Source organism: Manacus vitellinus, unplaced genomic scaffold (genome assembly GCF_001715985.3).
Source record: "Manacus vitellinus isolate BGI_N305 unplaced genomic scaffold, ASM171598v3 scaffold_11_pilon, whole genome shotgun sequence".
NCBI lineage: Eukaryota > Metazoa > Chordata > Aves > Passeriformes > Pipridae > Manacus > Manacus vitellinus.
In genome coordinates, this window is record NW_021938895.1 from 16,825,333 (window position 1) to 16,841,605 (window position 16,273).

At 42.5% G+C, this 16,273-nt stretch overlaps 1 protein-coding gene across 1 annotated transcript; it reads left to right on the forward strand.

Annotated features, from left to right (window-relative positions):
* The first annotated feature begins 9,963 nt into the window (after positions 1–9,963).
* Positions 9,964–11,235, forward strand: FAM110C (family with sequence similarity 110 member C). The gene has a single exon (XM_008932757.2). It carries the CDS (start codon positions 10,103–10,105, stop codon positions 11,198–11,200), a length of 1,098 nt encoding a protein of 365 aa, XP_008931005.1. The 5' UTR covers positions 9,964–10,102; the 3' UTR covers positions 11,201–11,235.
* The last annotated feature ends 5,038 nt before the right edge of the window (positions 11,236–16,273 follow it).

Sequence of the window (16,273 nt, forward strand, 5' to 3'; positions counted from 1 at the left end):
AATTTACTTTGTACTTGGGGTCACTGGGAGTACCACACACATGGTGCACAAACCTCTAGATCAGAAAACTTAATAATTATGGCATTTTGGAAATATTTTTTCCCTGGTAATCCAGAATCATAATCTGGATTGCCATATTATCTGTTCATTCATTACTTAGTACCAGTCTTAAAACAAAGGATCAAGGATTTCAACTAACCTTCATTCTACAATATACTGCATGATTTGGGTTTGTGCATCAATTCTTATTTTCTTCACTTTCATAAGATGTTGGACAGAGACACTGAACAGGTCAACAGGATAATTAAATATTTTCTTAAGATGTGAAAGGGAAAAAATATACAGCCTAATCATTAAAATATTTTGAAAGTGATTTTGTTAGGGGGTGAGGTTTTTTTGGGGGAGGAGAGGCAGTTAGCAAATGGGCTAATGGAGGCTATTTTCTAAGAAGACATTTAAAATAATTTTGAAGTTACTATCTGGAGTTACTCTTTAACTTTTAAGAACAAGAAATGGGCTATATTAGGCCTACCTTACAGGTCTCCGTGTAAGTTCAGCTGGTACTAAAATAATAGAGACTTTCTATTCAAAGCCAAAGAAAACGAAACTGAAGCTATTTTTCTCTCCAGTGGTCTCACTTTCAGTAGGGATAAATAATTACTTTAGACTGTAAATAAATATCACATCACATTTTTGTGCATCAGTTGATTTTCATATTGCTAGAATTTCTTTATTTTATGACTAAAGATGCTCTAGGTAATTTACCCACCAGTTTAATACACAAACAGAATCCTAAAATCTATATAGAAAGTTTAAACAAATGGATCATGGTGAAAATGGAAATGAAATAGTTGTTCAAGAATATCAAATTATCGATTATTAATTTTTCTGAATTATTACCCTTGCTCTGCAAAATCTGACTGACTAGTCTTTATAAAATCCTTTCTAACAACACTGTTTTTAGCTCTATGCTATAGCCTGCTCTGGTGTCACAGCTGACCCTGCTTGGAGTGGGAGGTTGGATTAGAGACTTCCTGAAGTTGCAACCAGCATGAATTTCCCCCCGATCCTGTGATCTGCACTAACTCCACTTATTCCCTCTCTGAGATGAAGCCTGTTCATGGGCTATATCTACACTGTCAAATCCCTCAAGTCCTGGGACTGCCCCCAGTGCCCATGGTGGAGAGAGGCACCAGAGAGTGAAAGCAGACCACTGTACCCACACTACACCTAGAGTCAATCTACGCTCACCCCATACCCCTCTCCTCTGGACTCCTGTGTTACCCCTGAGACATAATTATCATCTGTGTGAGTGGGAGAAGGGTCATTTTGTCCAAAACGTCTGTAAAGTGAGGGTCTAGTTCAAATGGTCTGTGCTGGAGACCACATGCTGCCTGCCTGACAGTGCAGGGTGCAAGAGATGGAGGGCAGAAGGAGCCAGACCTGGGACAGCCTTGTCCATGCATCCCTTCAGAGTGGCTCTGGGGTGGAATTTCTCTGAGCAGCACCCAGGGGACTTGCCTGTCCCAGAGAAATGTGACTGGAGGCTTCAAAGCAGAGCCAGTGGAAGAACAAGGAGATAAGAGCTCACCTTCCCTTCCTGACCACCTCACACCTATCAGGATAAAATCCGTTCCTTGGTTTAGCTCACCACCACACAACTCAGGCTCCAGTAAAAACCCAATGGCCCTGGACATCTACTTCAGAAATCCAGGAAACTTTTCCCTTTTTATTTTTCTCTGTAAAAGATATCTTAATGAGCCTTAAACATATAGGTTAGTTTATAGGTTCCTGTACCAGCTGTACCTGCAAAGATGGAAAATAACAAGAAATAGGTAGAAGAATATTTTCTGACAGGTAAATTCCTGGTTGGACACTGAACAGTCATGTGGGATGAATGATTAAAATCACCAACACTTGAAGCTCTTTTTTGCTCATTTCTCAACTGGGGTTGAGCATCTTGTTAGCACCTGAGTTAATGTTTGCAGGGCAGAGGTGGAGCTGTTCATGTAAGAAGTCTGGACTGTTGTTTCCCAGAAAAGCTCTGCAGTAAGAATAACTGTGTGATCCTGTCCAGAGCAGCTGCTGCAACACCAGCATGATAAGATCTTACTGAATCTGTAATTTTGTTTAATGTAGGATAAACCTAATGAGGCCTGAATACTGGGGCTTGTGTTTATTTGTTTTGTATAGCTTTGTAATTGATATAATTATACAGAACAGCTAAGCTATTTTACCCTCTTTATCCAAGAAGTTATTTAATCTTCAGAGTCAATCAGATTAGAAGAAATGTGTTATCATTTTCAAGATAAATTCATGTAAATCAAGAATTTGTAATCAGGTCATCCCAAGACTTGTGAATGCTCTTCTGGTGTTATGTGGAACTCGGGTGATGTTAGGGTGAATTTAGAAGGACTCTGAAATGCAAAGGGCAGGACAAGGCCTGATTTCACCATGTAAACAACTGTGTCAGATAACCCACCTACTACACAGATGTTGCCCAGCTTAGTTAAAACACAACTCTGTAGTGTAACAGAAACTTACTCATCTCCCTAAACCAAAGCTGAAAATTATTAAATAGACTCAGTCCAACTCAGAATAACTATATGTATAGAATTGTTGCATATCACGGTGAATATCTAGAAAAGGTCAAACAGACAATTAATTAAATTTTTATTGAGGACTCAGAATTGCATCTGTAAGCTCAGATTTACTCCCTGGCATGATTTGACCACATCTGCACTATTTAAGTCACCTGTTAGCCAAATAAGATAGTTGGGAATAGCCAAAAGCCTGTGTTAACTCCTAAACTCAGGCTATCTATTTCCTCTGTGTGTACATACAGGACAGATTGCAGGCTTCCTTTTAAGCCTGGAAGATACTTGCCTTTTAGGTCTGAATTGTACAAAAGCCCTTAAGAAAGCGACAGGATAAACCATCACACCTTCATAGTGACTGATGACTATTAAATGTAAAGGTTTGTCCTTGGCAGGGGAACTGTCTTGATAAATTAATTCATTTTCCCATCTAAACTCTGAAAGGAGCTCTTGCATCAGCAAACCAAAGGAGACCTGAAAATATCTAGAAGGGGAAAGTAAACAACCTGCAGTGATACATACAAGCACATTTATCAGTTTTCCTAGATTTGCATATTTCTTGTGCCTATACAGTAAAAACCAATCACCCTTGGAGTCCCTTAGACAGCCTATATTCCAGCAATCTCCCTTAACTATCACATGTCCATCAAAAAATGAACTACAGACCTGCCTGCTAAGGGATAAGGGAAGAATTCTTAGATGTGCAAAGGTATCTCAGCAGTGAGAAGTACTGGCTCCTTCTGTGGAAAGGTGAGATGCAGACTTCATTCACTAGTAACTGCTAGAGAGACCATGCAAGAGCTCTTCTAGTCCTAAATTAATATGTAGGATGTACAGATAAAGCATTGTATTTGGTCAGATTCTTCATAGATTTCATAAAGAAAGAGGCTAAAATTTGCAATCGCTGATAAGAAAGATTGAGCGATTGATAGCTGAATCTTCAGACAGAGTACAAGAAAGCTTTAGGAAGGAAGCATCATGAACTCATCCAATTTGTTATTAAAACCTTAGACAGAAGACGACAGACTTCATATGTTACACATATTTGCACATTCCAGGTTCTGGTACTGTGCTCCCCAGGTGATATTTGCAGTGTTTTGGTGTTTGACTGACAGATGGACTTTTTTAAACATTAGGAGTTGTGTCCATCATGGATAGTGTCAGACAAATTCAGTTACATTTAAAAGGAGCTCTCTGATGGACAGTGATTTTTCATGTGTGTTGCCATCTTCCTCACAGTCATTCAGATTTTGAGAAGCTGCCTAGCTCAAAATACTGCCAGAGCTTAAAAAATACTGAAAACCTAGAGCATGTCTGCTGCCTTCTCAGAGATCACTATGGTATTTGTGGGTTTCTCATACCTGCACAAGGAAGCAGACCTATGCTCAGCTGTGGAGGGAAAGGCTGCAGTACCAAAACTCCCATGACCATTCTCTCAAGGAAAATGTGACAAAATTTTTGGTTTAATATAAACATTTTGTGTTTACTGACACACCACTTGTTATAGAACATTTAATATACTTCACAGAAAATGGATGAGGAAAATAGGGAACGGGATTTCCAGCAGTCAGTGTGTGAGTGAGGCAACACCTGCATAAGCTGTCTTCATTTGACACTTGAATGTCTGAAGACTGCTCTGAACATTGTTCAGTTCCTATGTACCACTAGAATTTTCAAATACAAATATTATCCTGTTGTTTGATTTCTAAATTTGAGTCTGTATCATTGAAAATTAGACTGGGAGAGCTTATAACAGCATGCATAGTAGAAGAGCTGAAGTTTTTAGATATCATATTGTGATTTGAATGAACATCTCCATTGAATACCTTTACCAGCATTGAAGGTGAGACTTTTTCAACCTTCCTTGTTTAAATCCTTCTGCTTTGCAACAGTAACTAAAAATCCATGCACTTCCTAGGTGCATGAATATTAGGTTATAGAATTAACATCTTCTGCCCACTACCTTCAGTAAATTTCTAATTAGACAAGCAGAATAAAAATGTTTTCAGCTACAGAACCTGAGTGACAATGAACTACAGTACCCACATTACAGCTACTGTGTTGGGAAGCAAGAAATCCAATATCAAAACTTTGCTCCAAATCTGGGAGGGGAAAATGGTCTCACACACTTGCCAGATAAGTATATAAACAGGATATAAATTATATATAACAGACAACAGGCAATCCTCTTTCAGAAGTTCAGTCATCAGTGACCTTTCATATGCTTCCTAATCTGGCCTGTGCACTCTGAGAGTTACCATGTGTGCAAATTCACAGAGGAATTCATGGGATGTAACCATGTGCTGTATCTCTCAGCTGTTTGGGCACACGGATAGATATGTAATGTCTTGGCACAGCAAGAGCAAAAACTTTGCAGTGATGTTTTAAACATCTACCAGGCAAAGAGACAGCAGAAAGAATTTTGAGATGACATACAGATGCTGAAAGTTCACTAAAACAAGAGATTTGTATGACTTTAAATGCTTTTGATAGGTTTTAGCTTTTGATTAGGTGAAAGGGTTTTCTAGGACCAAAGCTAACTATATATGAGACTAGGCTCAAGGCTGCCTATAAAATGCATAAAGTACTTAAGAAGTGCCCTGACCAATCCCTATGTTGGGTGAAGTGCCTGTGTATGAGCTTGGCTGGTTTGTAAAGGATTTTGCAATCGCTGGGGAAGGCAATTTTACAACTGCAAGCTATGACTGTGGGAACACTTATCCAACTCATACACAACAGAAGCAACAGTAAGAACCTTTTACTGAGTGCAAAGTTTATTTTGACACATGTAACATGCATTCATTCATAAAGGATTTCAATTCAAAATTCAAAGAATCCCTTTCAGGATCAAGAAGAATTGGTCTGGAAGTCAACTTACTTATTTCCTCCAGAGCATCATAGATGTATTTTACTGTGAAAACTCTGGCTCTTCCCCTCCTTTTATATATCAGTCAATGAATTTGATCCCTCAAACAACATGATAAATAGATCAGTGTTTTTTAAATCAAATTCAATCACAACATTTTAACACACACTTAAATGCGCTAGGTATCAAACTTGGGTTGGATTTTTTATTTTTTCATGTTAGGTATGTCAGAGCTGTATGACAAAATGGAATTAGTAGGCTCAGACGTACTGCAGGGACAAAATGGCATAAAAGGCAAAGAGAGCATGCAATGGCTTGCACTTTCCCCATTGCCACTGCCGGGTGTAATCCATGTTGTATTTGTCCTCCCTCTCATCTCTTACTCTCACTGTGTTATTCCATCATTTTGCTTCTGTTCTTTGTTCTAATAAGGCTTCCCATATGTTGCCATGAATCACTGTGATGTAAATTACCCTGTCCTGTTGAGATCCATGATGGTTGTTCAACCTGGAAAGTGGTATACCTGAGGTTTCCAAAATTCTACTAAAAAATAAAGGCCTCTAATGACAATTGTGAACAGGTTGGATTGATTTTAGGAGGAATATGTTTTCTGGTTAAGATGCCAAGTTGTTAATGAAGCAAACAACCCAAAATTACAAGGGTGGCAGAGGAAGCTAAGCAATCTGTCAGTGGTGGGAGAGGCTAAAAGAGGACACAGAAGTGATGTGGATCTGCCTCTGCTGTACAGTGCTCAAGCCTGGAGTCTTAAAATTCTGCCTGAAGATGTACAGGCATGCCTATATCTTCTAGTGTGTGAATTTGAATTGGGACTCTCACTGATTTCATGTCGAAGGGCCTGAAACTTCCCCACTGGAGAGATCTGGTTGGAAACTGTTCATTTCCAGATTGTGGCTGCTTTATGTCACCCAAGGGCAGCAAACAGGACACCCAGTGGCACCACTCAGAATGCCACAGCAGGAGCGAACCACACTCTGATCTGGGCTGCAACACCTGCACCGGGCACCGAGAGCTGCTGCAGGGGAGAAACCTCAGTCCTGGGACACAGCTGTTCTGGTAGTCTCCAAAATGGAAGTGTCCCACTTCTGTTAGGGCTTGAGATCCCCTTTCTCTCTCCTCTTTGCCTTTACTTCCCACTGCCACCACTTCATTTTTGCCCTTTGACCACTGTAAATCAAATGACACTGGCAATGGGGTAGGAGCAGTGACAGCAATGACCTAAGCTTTGCACACTGTACTTTTTGCTAAGTCTCATTGCAGCGGCTCTCAGTTACTGACTTCCCAGACTCCAGCTACAGGAAAATGTGCCCCAAACACATCTCTTATTAATACAAACAGAGTAAGCAGTGATTTGTCTTACCCCCAATAAAATTAAACTGCTTTGTGTTTAGTGATAACTTTAAATGCCAGCTGACTCGAAGGTGTTTTGAAAAACTCCCCTTCTGTGTGAAAACCCACGGTGTCAGCGTAAGGCTTAGCGTGTGCAGAACTTGTTTCTCTTACCTTTGCCTGATGCATTGATGCCAGAGAGCGACTGATGACAGCTGACAGGCTGAGGGATTGATGCTGCTGCACCCATTTTTATTTCCACTTTATTGTCTGCAAGTCTGTGCTGGGACAGGGACAAAGGTGGTTTGCTTGGGGCTCTCATAATATACTCTCTTTCTCTCTGCTTTCCAGAAAGAAGAAATGCTATGGCTCTCTCTTCTTTGAACATTGTAAGAGTGTATCCATAAATGTAAAAGCTAATTACAAGAGATAGAAATATAAGTATTTCAAAGCATAGAATCATATTTTAAACTGAAATGCATTTAAGTTTTAAAATACATGACCAAAATATATTTAAAATATCACGTAACTGAGCAGCTGCTATATTGATGTACCTTATTAAAGGAGATAGGGTTATAAAATTCTGTTGCTCACAATGTTTCCTGACTCTAGGAAGACTCTTCTCCCACTTTAAATGTTGTTGACATCGCCCAGGATTCTCAGGGAAAAGTATCTCACATATCAGGAAAGGTAGCTGAAAATCGCTGTTGCAATTTTTCATGAGAAATTTCTTGTGACATGCACTTTGTGGAAAATCAAAACTCACATCTTCCTTTGTCAGTGAGATGGGAAATGACTGAAAATGAAACAGGCTGAAAATGAAAATATTCCAACAAAAGTGCCTAGGTTTGTCTTTCAGGCATGCATTCAAAACCAAGGACATTTTAAAAGAAAGGAAAATATCTCTTCTTTTTTTTCTAATGATTTAAACTTTTTTTTCATCCTAAACAGTATTTTTTCATTGTTTTTATGTATCAACTCTAAACACAAATCTATTGTCCACTGAGCAAAATATAGAATTTCTGCTTTTGCTACTGGCTTTTGCATGTGACAAGGAGTGGATAAACAGCCCTGATAAGGAAATTAATTGGAGTTGTTTAATAAGATCACTCTTACTGATACTCATGTGTTCATTTTTCTCATTATTCCAAAGGACTGCAAACAAATTAGGGTTTTTTGTAAGTTCTGAAAGCTCAGACATACAAGGCACTAGAAATTGGAACAAACACAAATTAAAATGCATGGGGGAATGTAAATATGTGTTGTTACATTATGCAGTGCCATAGAACTCCAAAGAAAAGATTGAAGGAAAAAATTCAGACAAATTTGTCCATATAGGAATGAAACTTTAACCTCACAACTACATTCAGCACATCTATCAGCTTATTGCTCAGATTCATTGTCAGAAGACATCAGTCTTCTCTATATGCCCAGCATCCCATGCAACATTTAAATATGTAATGATATTAACTACACTCTTACACATCTGTGTATGAACTGCTTTAACTAGAAAGTGCTCCCCGGTAATTAACTGTGCTTAAACTTTTATTATTATCTCTTAGTTTTTGAGAATATTAATTATTAGGCAAGTCATTATATGAACCAGCTCTACTTGTTTACCTGTAGAAGAAAAAAAAGTTCTTTCTCAAAAAATACACCCATTCTACATAATCACAAGAATTTCACTCTAAGTGATTTTAGAGTATGTCACTAATTTCAGTCCTGATTCAGGTAAGCATCATATCTGAGATCCTTGCTGTGAACAGGCAGTTGTGTCTGTTATAGGGCTTCTGGAGTGCAGACCTACATCTCTAGAAACAAAGATGATGTAAAATTAAGAGGAAAACCAGCAGTAGAAGCATGATGGTAAGAGAATATTTCTGGGGTTTGTGTTTCTAAGGTGGTCTACAGTGAAGAGCTAGACCAAACTCTAACTCCAGAATTGCTTTTAACACTTCCCTTGTCACAATGAGAACCTTGCTGGCAGCAGTCATATACCCTGAAAGTGCATCATGAGGACAGAGCTCATCTCTCCCTTTATAAACTTGTTTGCCACAATTTAGTGATTATAAAGATCAAGTATGAATCAATCACCACAAAAGTGTTCTGATGTTATAATCCCCCAGAAATAACAGACAAACTATACCCAAACCAAACCAAACCAACAAAAAATATGCATGGAAAACCTTACATATACAAATTGGCTTTTGTTTCCTATGTCAGAAGAAAAGTTATCTATAACTGTTATTATTGACCTCAGAGGAGCTGCATTTCACATGTGATCATGAGTTAAAGTTGAACTGCCCCAGGTGATTACCTATGACTTATATGTCTAATTTTCAGGTGTTTACATTACAACCAACGTCTCTGTCCTGCTACTTCAGAATTGCCAGTCCCAACTGGGAATTCTGCCCCTTTGGAAATCTACCCTGTATTTCTGAAGGGCAAAGATTTATAACAAGCAATTCAGATTTATGCCATTCCACAGCACTTTAGTCGTCCACAGCCTCAGCTCAGCTGTGGGCCAGGGACAAATGACCCGGGAAGGACAGGATGCTGCTAGCACAGCTGGAGGCACAGCTGGAGGCACAGCTGGAGGAACAGCTGTGCTGCCCACCCGGCGTGCCCGGACCCTGCTCCATCGCTATGCGCTGGAAGCCCGAGCCGCGTCCTCTCCAAACCATTCCAATTGCAAGAATGCCTTTGAGCTCAGCACCCGGCAAGGCCGGGCAGCTGAATCTGCGGGGGCAGGGGAGGAGGCACGAAGACGTATAAGGGCCGCGAAGGGAGGGGTGTGAGGTGTTGCCCCCGCAAGGGAAGATGCGCTGGGGTCTGCCGGGTCAGGCCCTACAGCAGCGCCCCGTCCCCCGTAGGCGGCCCTGGAGAGGATGCTTCTGAGGGGAGCAAACCCCCACAGTGCCTCGCCGTCGGTGCGGACGCCCTGCGCCCACGGCGTGGATGTGTCCCCGGAGCCCCGTCCGCCCCGGCACCGCGGGAAGCGGCAGGGGCCGGGCCACTGCCCCACCAGAGCGGCTCCCTCCCTCTTCTCTGCCTTCCCCTGCCGGCCGGGATTGGCTGTGCCCGGCCGGCGGGCGGGCGGGAGGCGCGGGCGGGACACGGGGCGCCCCGACGGCGCAGCAGAGCGCGGAACTCGGCCCTCGGAGCGCGGAGCCGCTGCCTCTGCGCACCAGCTGCCAGGCTGCCCTCCACCGCTATCTGCTTTCGTTTTGTTTCTTTTTTTTTTCCTTCCCTCCTTGGGACTGAAAGCAGGATCGGCGTCCCTGAAACTGCTATGCCAGCTGAACTCTCCCGGGCCGTGGGAATGCACGCTATCTCCGACCTGCACTCCTCCCTCCCTCTGCGGCTCCTCAACAAGGGGCCCGAGTACCTCCGCAGGCAGATGGAGGCCGGCAACCCGGGCAGGAAAAGTGCCGTGGAGAGACTGGCCGCCGATAAGGCCAAGTACGTAAAGAGCCAGCAGGTCATCAGCACCAGGCAAGAGCCCGTCATCTCGCTCAGCTCAGCCTCGGAGAGCAGCAGCGAGACCTGTTCGGTGGAGAGCAAAGCAGTCAGCAGGGACTTGGGCAGAGGGAAGGGCGCGAAGCCCCTGGAGCTGGCCAAGGCGGGGTACTCCTGCCGCGCCCCCTTGCAGCACGGCCCCCCCATCGCCAGGCGCAGCACCCACAAGAGACAGATGCGGCCGGATTCCCTGGTGATTTACCGTCAGAAATGCGAGTTTGGGAGAGGTCAAAGCCAGGACAGCTCGCGGGGGAACTTGGTGAAGAGAATCTTCCATGGGTCCATAAAGGAGAAGCAGTTGCCTTCCCCTGAGTTGCCCAGAGTCATGGAGGACACCGCGGGCACCGAGAGCAATGAGCCCCTCTCGGCAAAAGATGGTGACCGTGAGCCAAGCGACTATGCAGTGGAGCAAACGGTCCCTGTGAGCACCGAAGGCCCAGGGGTATGTACAAAAGAGCATGAGAGACCCTCAAACCTGAGTGTACCTCCTGACGAGGTCAAGGAGGTGAAGAGGAGAGGTCTCCATCGGTCCCAGTCGGACATCAGCTCTCGCTACTCTAAGTCCTTTGCTGAGTTTGATACATTTTTCAAGTACTGTGGCCTGGAGCAGGAGGTCATTGAGGACCTTGGAAGAGAGAACTTCTCCGTGGTGTCTGACAATGTCTCCTTCAAGTTCCGCAGCATCAGTGTGGCAACATCTGAGAGCGACTTTACGAGGCACAGTGGGGATGAGGGGCTGCTGGAGGATGAACTCACAGAGCAGGTCCCAAGCAGCACCTCTGTGGTCGAGCGAAATGCTCGGATAATCAAATGGTTGTATACGTGTAAGAAAGCCAAGGAGAATAACAAGGTGATCCAGGAACTGGCGTGATGGCTTCTTTCAGCGTGCGTTGCAGCCTGGTGAACTCAAGGTGTGTGCAAAGCCTCACCCTGGTGATTTGTGTATTTCTCTTTCCTCTTTAAGGAGCAGTTGGCTTTTCTAAGTTTATCTTATCTTTTCATGAAGGGCTGAAGGAAAATGTATTTCGTTTACTGTGTGTTCCAAGTATGGCTTATTTGCAAAGCAGAAATCCATGTTGTTACAAAAACCAAAATAAAAACAAATTAATGTTTGCAGCTTGCCAGGTTTAGGTTAGACCCCCCCACATGAAATTAAAGATTCACTGTCTGTGAAGGATGCCTGTACTCTGCAGATTCCTGCTTGCAAATAGCTTGTTTTCTCTGATTTCTGATATATTAAATGCTAGGAAAAAAAAAACAACAACAAAAAACATTAGAAAAGTATGCAACCTTTGGTTACAGTTGCTTGGATAACAGGCTGAACTGAAACTCTTACTCATTAGGAGTACACTATATTTATACTCTACTGCTGAAACTCTTACTCGTTAGGAGTATACTGTATTTATACTATACTGCTACAGTTTTCCCCTCCTTACTTTCCTTCACTCTCTCTCCTTCCCCTCGCACATAGGTGCCCTCAAGTATCAGGAAAGCAAAACTGAGTCAGTGGTCCTGCTAGCAATCTTATTTCCTCCACAGCTTTCTGCTGGGGCCATAAGTTTGTTCCAGGTGGACCCCTAGTGTTTCACAGGCTTTGGGTTTTCCTCTGCAGTGGGGTTTGCCATGTGGTTTGGCAGTGGTAGCTGGGAATGGGTTGTGTGGTTTGCCTTGGTCAGAGGGGTACTTCACTGTTTAAACTAAAGGTAACTAATACGAATGTGTGGATCTAGACTTGGAAATCAATTACTTCACAGGCAGAAGCAGAACAAATTCAGCCCTGCTAAAAGCAGATATCCTGGTTTTTAAAAAAGCAGTGTTTATTTTGCATATGATCTCCTGAAAAAGAACTATATTCATGGAGCCTTTGGTATTGATCTAGGAGATAACAGTTTTTCTCCTTCCAGTACATAATGCCCTTAGGATAAGTGCCACAGCTTACAGTGTGGTATTTAAAAATTGCATGAATAGGCCTTGATATGAAGGATTACATGTATATATTCTGACAGTTCGTAATTGGTGCGTGAGAAGAACATCACTTGGTGTAGACACAGCTGTTGATGGAGCACGTGGGCCTTGTGAATGTGGAGAAATGTAGTGCTTGAGCCTCTTTCCTGCATGGATGTGAGGCTGTCACTCCCAATTCCTTTAATCCATATAATACAATAATCCATTTACTTCATTGAAATTGGTTTTAATTATGTGAAATTTTGTTCACTTTTAGAATAGAACTTTTCTCAAAAGCCTATTTTCTTCCTGCAAGAGGAGGAAGAGGGAGAAAGAGCCATTTTCACACAAACATTTCAAGCCCTTGCAGATAGGAATTCTTGTCAGGTGTCTGGCTGGCAACTTAAAGAAGTGTTGTTATGTAACAGATCCTTTCCCAAGCTACCTTAGAGAGAAGAAAGGGCTCTCCTGAACTAATCGTTTCTCCTTGCTCATCCTTCTGTGTGAAAGGCCAGGGAGATATGCAAAATGAAATGAGGAAGGTGGTCATTTTTTGAAGCTCCTTGCAGCTGCCAACGTTGTTAAACACAGAGGATGGGAGGCAGATTACAGCAAGCATGAACCACTCAAGAAAAATAACCAGATGAAAGCTTGCTTTTCTCCTGAATGCCCTTGCTGGCTTTAGGGTCTAGGGCCAGAAGACCACAGAAGGAGCAGTTGGCCCTTTCCCCATCCATTTGCATGGTGGTAGGATGTCCAATGCTGCAGCTGAGGCAGGAGATGCTGGTGAGCACCCCAGGGAGCTTGCAGTCTGCAGAGGAGGTACTGCACCAGGGCAAAAGGCAAGGGCAGGAGGGGAGAAACACTCTTTTGGGGGCTGAACCACTATAACCTCACATGGGTTTGGTCAATGGCTTTTTGTTTTTAGCATAGAAAATAAAATGGTAGTTCCTAGCATGTATCCTAACAGGCTGGTGAAAAGATCTCCATGAAGTAAACAGCAAGTTTATTCAAGTCAGTCTGTGGTCATTCTGCAATAACTTTAATACCTAGAACAAGGGAGCGCTTTACGCTGGCGGCAATTGCCTTTGGCACCAACATTTTTGACAACCTGGGAAACACTAATTCATAGGGTCCTTATTGCAAACCTAATTTTAAGGATACTAGGGCTGATATGCAGCTGACAGATCTCAGCAGTAGGGTAATTTCTGAAAACTGAGAACGTACTTATCATTTAGGCAACAGAAGCAGGAAGTTTAGAGGGGTCAACTAAAACTACCTGTACACAGCACCCAGAATAAAGGACAAAGGTCATTAAGAATTACCATAAGCTAAATATTACATCCACTGAGAAGATTTTAAGGAGAGAGTTGTTATCACCATGTGATTGCAAGATAAATCTTTTAGTTCTGATAAAAATTTTCCTTCAGTCCTACACTTTCTTTGATAATGCAGCATCAAGTTGGATATCTATGTTTTCAAAATATCCAGATATTTGTCTCTGTTTAGTTTGTTTACTGATTATTAATGGGCAGTGGACTCCTGTGTAGCACTGGGGAGCAATGTACTCTTCCTGGCTCTCCCAAGCACATCCTTGGAAGTTCGTTGTTTTATACGGAGGCTTGAAAATTGTTGCATCTTCTTTGGACAAGGGAGCAGGAACCTGTTTTCTGAAATCCCAACATTCATTATGTATGAAACCTTTCAAGAACTGCAGGGCTTTTATGGGCCAGTGATCATTCCATTCATATTTTATGTTCTCCATTTAATTTTTCATGAGCTCTCCAGGACCTGGTGGAGCCCCATGTAAATAACAGAGTTATTTGAAGGATCGGATTCTTTAACATGTTTCATCAGAGTGGTGATTGCAAAGTCTGACTGTGGGTTGTGAGCTTCAGAAAACCAAGTTCTTTAGCAAGATGGGCATTGCTGTTTCATGGCTGTAGTTCAGCCTGTAGTTCAGCTCCTCCCCCATCAGTCCTGCTTGATTCTAACAAGACAGGAGGCTCATTCTGCATCCTCCTTCCTGAGCTGAATCAAGATTATTCAGCCTTGAGTTTCTGCATCCTTCTTAAATGAATGGGCATTATTCAAGTAGAAGTATCCTGAGTGGGGAATTTACTATGTTGGTAATAGCCATAAGCAGCTGAATAAAAGCTTTAGAGTATCACCTTATGCTTGTCTGATGTGATAAATAACAAATGACACTTTTTTTCTTCTTTCTTCAGAATACTTGACTTGGAAGTTGAACAAAACCAGACACAGGAAGAAACTCTTCCCTCATCTGGCTTATGACTACTTTGTCCAAGTTTAGTATTTTATTATTACCTCCTACCCTCACCCCCATCCCTTGGAAGCCTCACTCTTGTCAAGCCCAAGGGTGTCAAAGACTGTAATGACAAGTGGAGGTTGTGCCCCAGCGAGACAGCACAAAATTAAAGCCCCTGGAAAAGTGAAGTGTAGCAGCAGCTGCCATCCACAATAACATTCAGCATCAGCTCACTGCCTCAGGATGCCAGTCCAAGCTGTGACAGAAGGTCTGTGTTGTGCACCCATCTCCTTCTAGCAATGAATTTGTCAACAGGGATATGGGGAGAAAGCAGGAACGAAGTGGCAATGACCTGTGGGTCAGGCATTTCCTTGCAGACAGACACACTCCACCTGCACGTTCAAAGTTTGTGTCTTACCAGGGCTGTATGACCAGAGCTCACTCTGACATCATTCAAAATCATCCTCTTGGCTGGTGAGGACTAACTGTGGTGACTTTATCTGGGATACTTGGCAAACATGTTGTAAGCTAAATCCCTGCCAAACCTCTCTTTCTCTGTGAGTATTCAAACCAAATTGGTGTACCTAGTTTGCTCTTGCTAATTTGTCACACAGCCTGCTCAGCCATTGGGAAAGAACAGCCCAAAATACTTCCAGGATGGTTCCAAGAAGCAGGTATTGAGGGAGGGTTATGCATTGTTTCTGCTTGCAGAACAGTACAGTTTGTTTGCAATGTGTGCCCAACTCTGACATTGCAAACATTGCAAACTTTGGTAGCTTGTGGTTTAACACCTTTAATTTTATGCATTGTGAGTGATCAGGTGGCTTACAGAATCACGTTAGGAAATTGTATCCCAGGCTGCATAAAGCCAAACTTCCCTAGCAGTAGGGCTATGCAAGACAGTATCTCTGCCCTGCAAGGCAAAAAGGCACATTAGGGCACAGCCGGGCCAGGTAATGCCCTGATGACACCCAGTGTAGACAGCACCTTACTCAATATCATCAGTAAAATGCTTCATTTGGGCTGGCTGAGCTAAATGTGTTTTAAAAGCTGATACTTTGGATCATCAGTGTAGTGAATGAGGCCTCTGCAACAACTCATGGAATTTGCTGGCTGTTCCTCAAACATCCCAATCTGTCATTGCTCGCTAGCAAATGTCTTGCACCAAAGCATTTCTATGTGGACATTACAAACCACAAAACACTGCAAAAAGAAAAACCCTAGTTTCCCTTTAATTTGCACGGATGGCCACCTGTGATATCTGCACCGCTGGCACACTGGGGACTTGACCTGGGGGTCCTACAGACGTTAAAAGTTTACTTTGTGTTACCATGGATGTGGAAGAGTTGTTCTTCAAGAGCTCATTAAGTGACATAGTTGACATCAGCTAAAAATCATCTGAGTTGCATTTCCCTATGTTTTAAATGTGCTTGTCAGTCCCTGGATGGTTGGTTCTCAATTACAGCAACAGTTTGGGAATGCAGGGCATTTGTCTTCTATTTCTAGTGTTACGTACTAAAGTCTGCATGTCTGAAGTTCTTGAGATAACTGGATAACAATTCCAGATAAAATAATTGTTGAACCCACTTTTTACTTGAGAGAAAACTAACTAGTTTGTATGAGTGAGCTCCTGCAGACTTAGAGGGAAGGTAGTATAGGCAGATATTTTTTTAAATAATGGAATTTCCATGTGTATTCGTTACATTATTATGAAAGGATGCTTCTCAGAAA

What these genes read in the sequence shown, in the direction of transcription:
- FAM110C (XM_008932757.2), top strand. Translation starts at nt 10,103, where the DNA reads ATGCCAGCTGAACTCTCCCGGGCCGTGGGAATGCACGCTATCTCCGAC.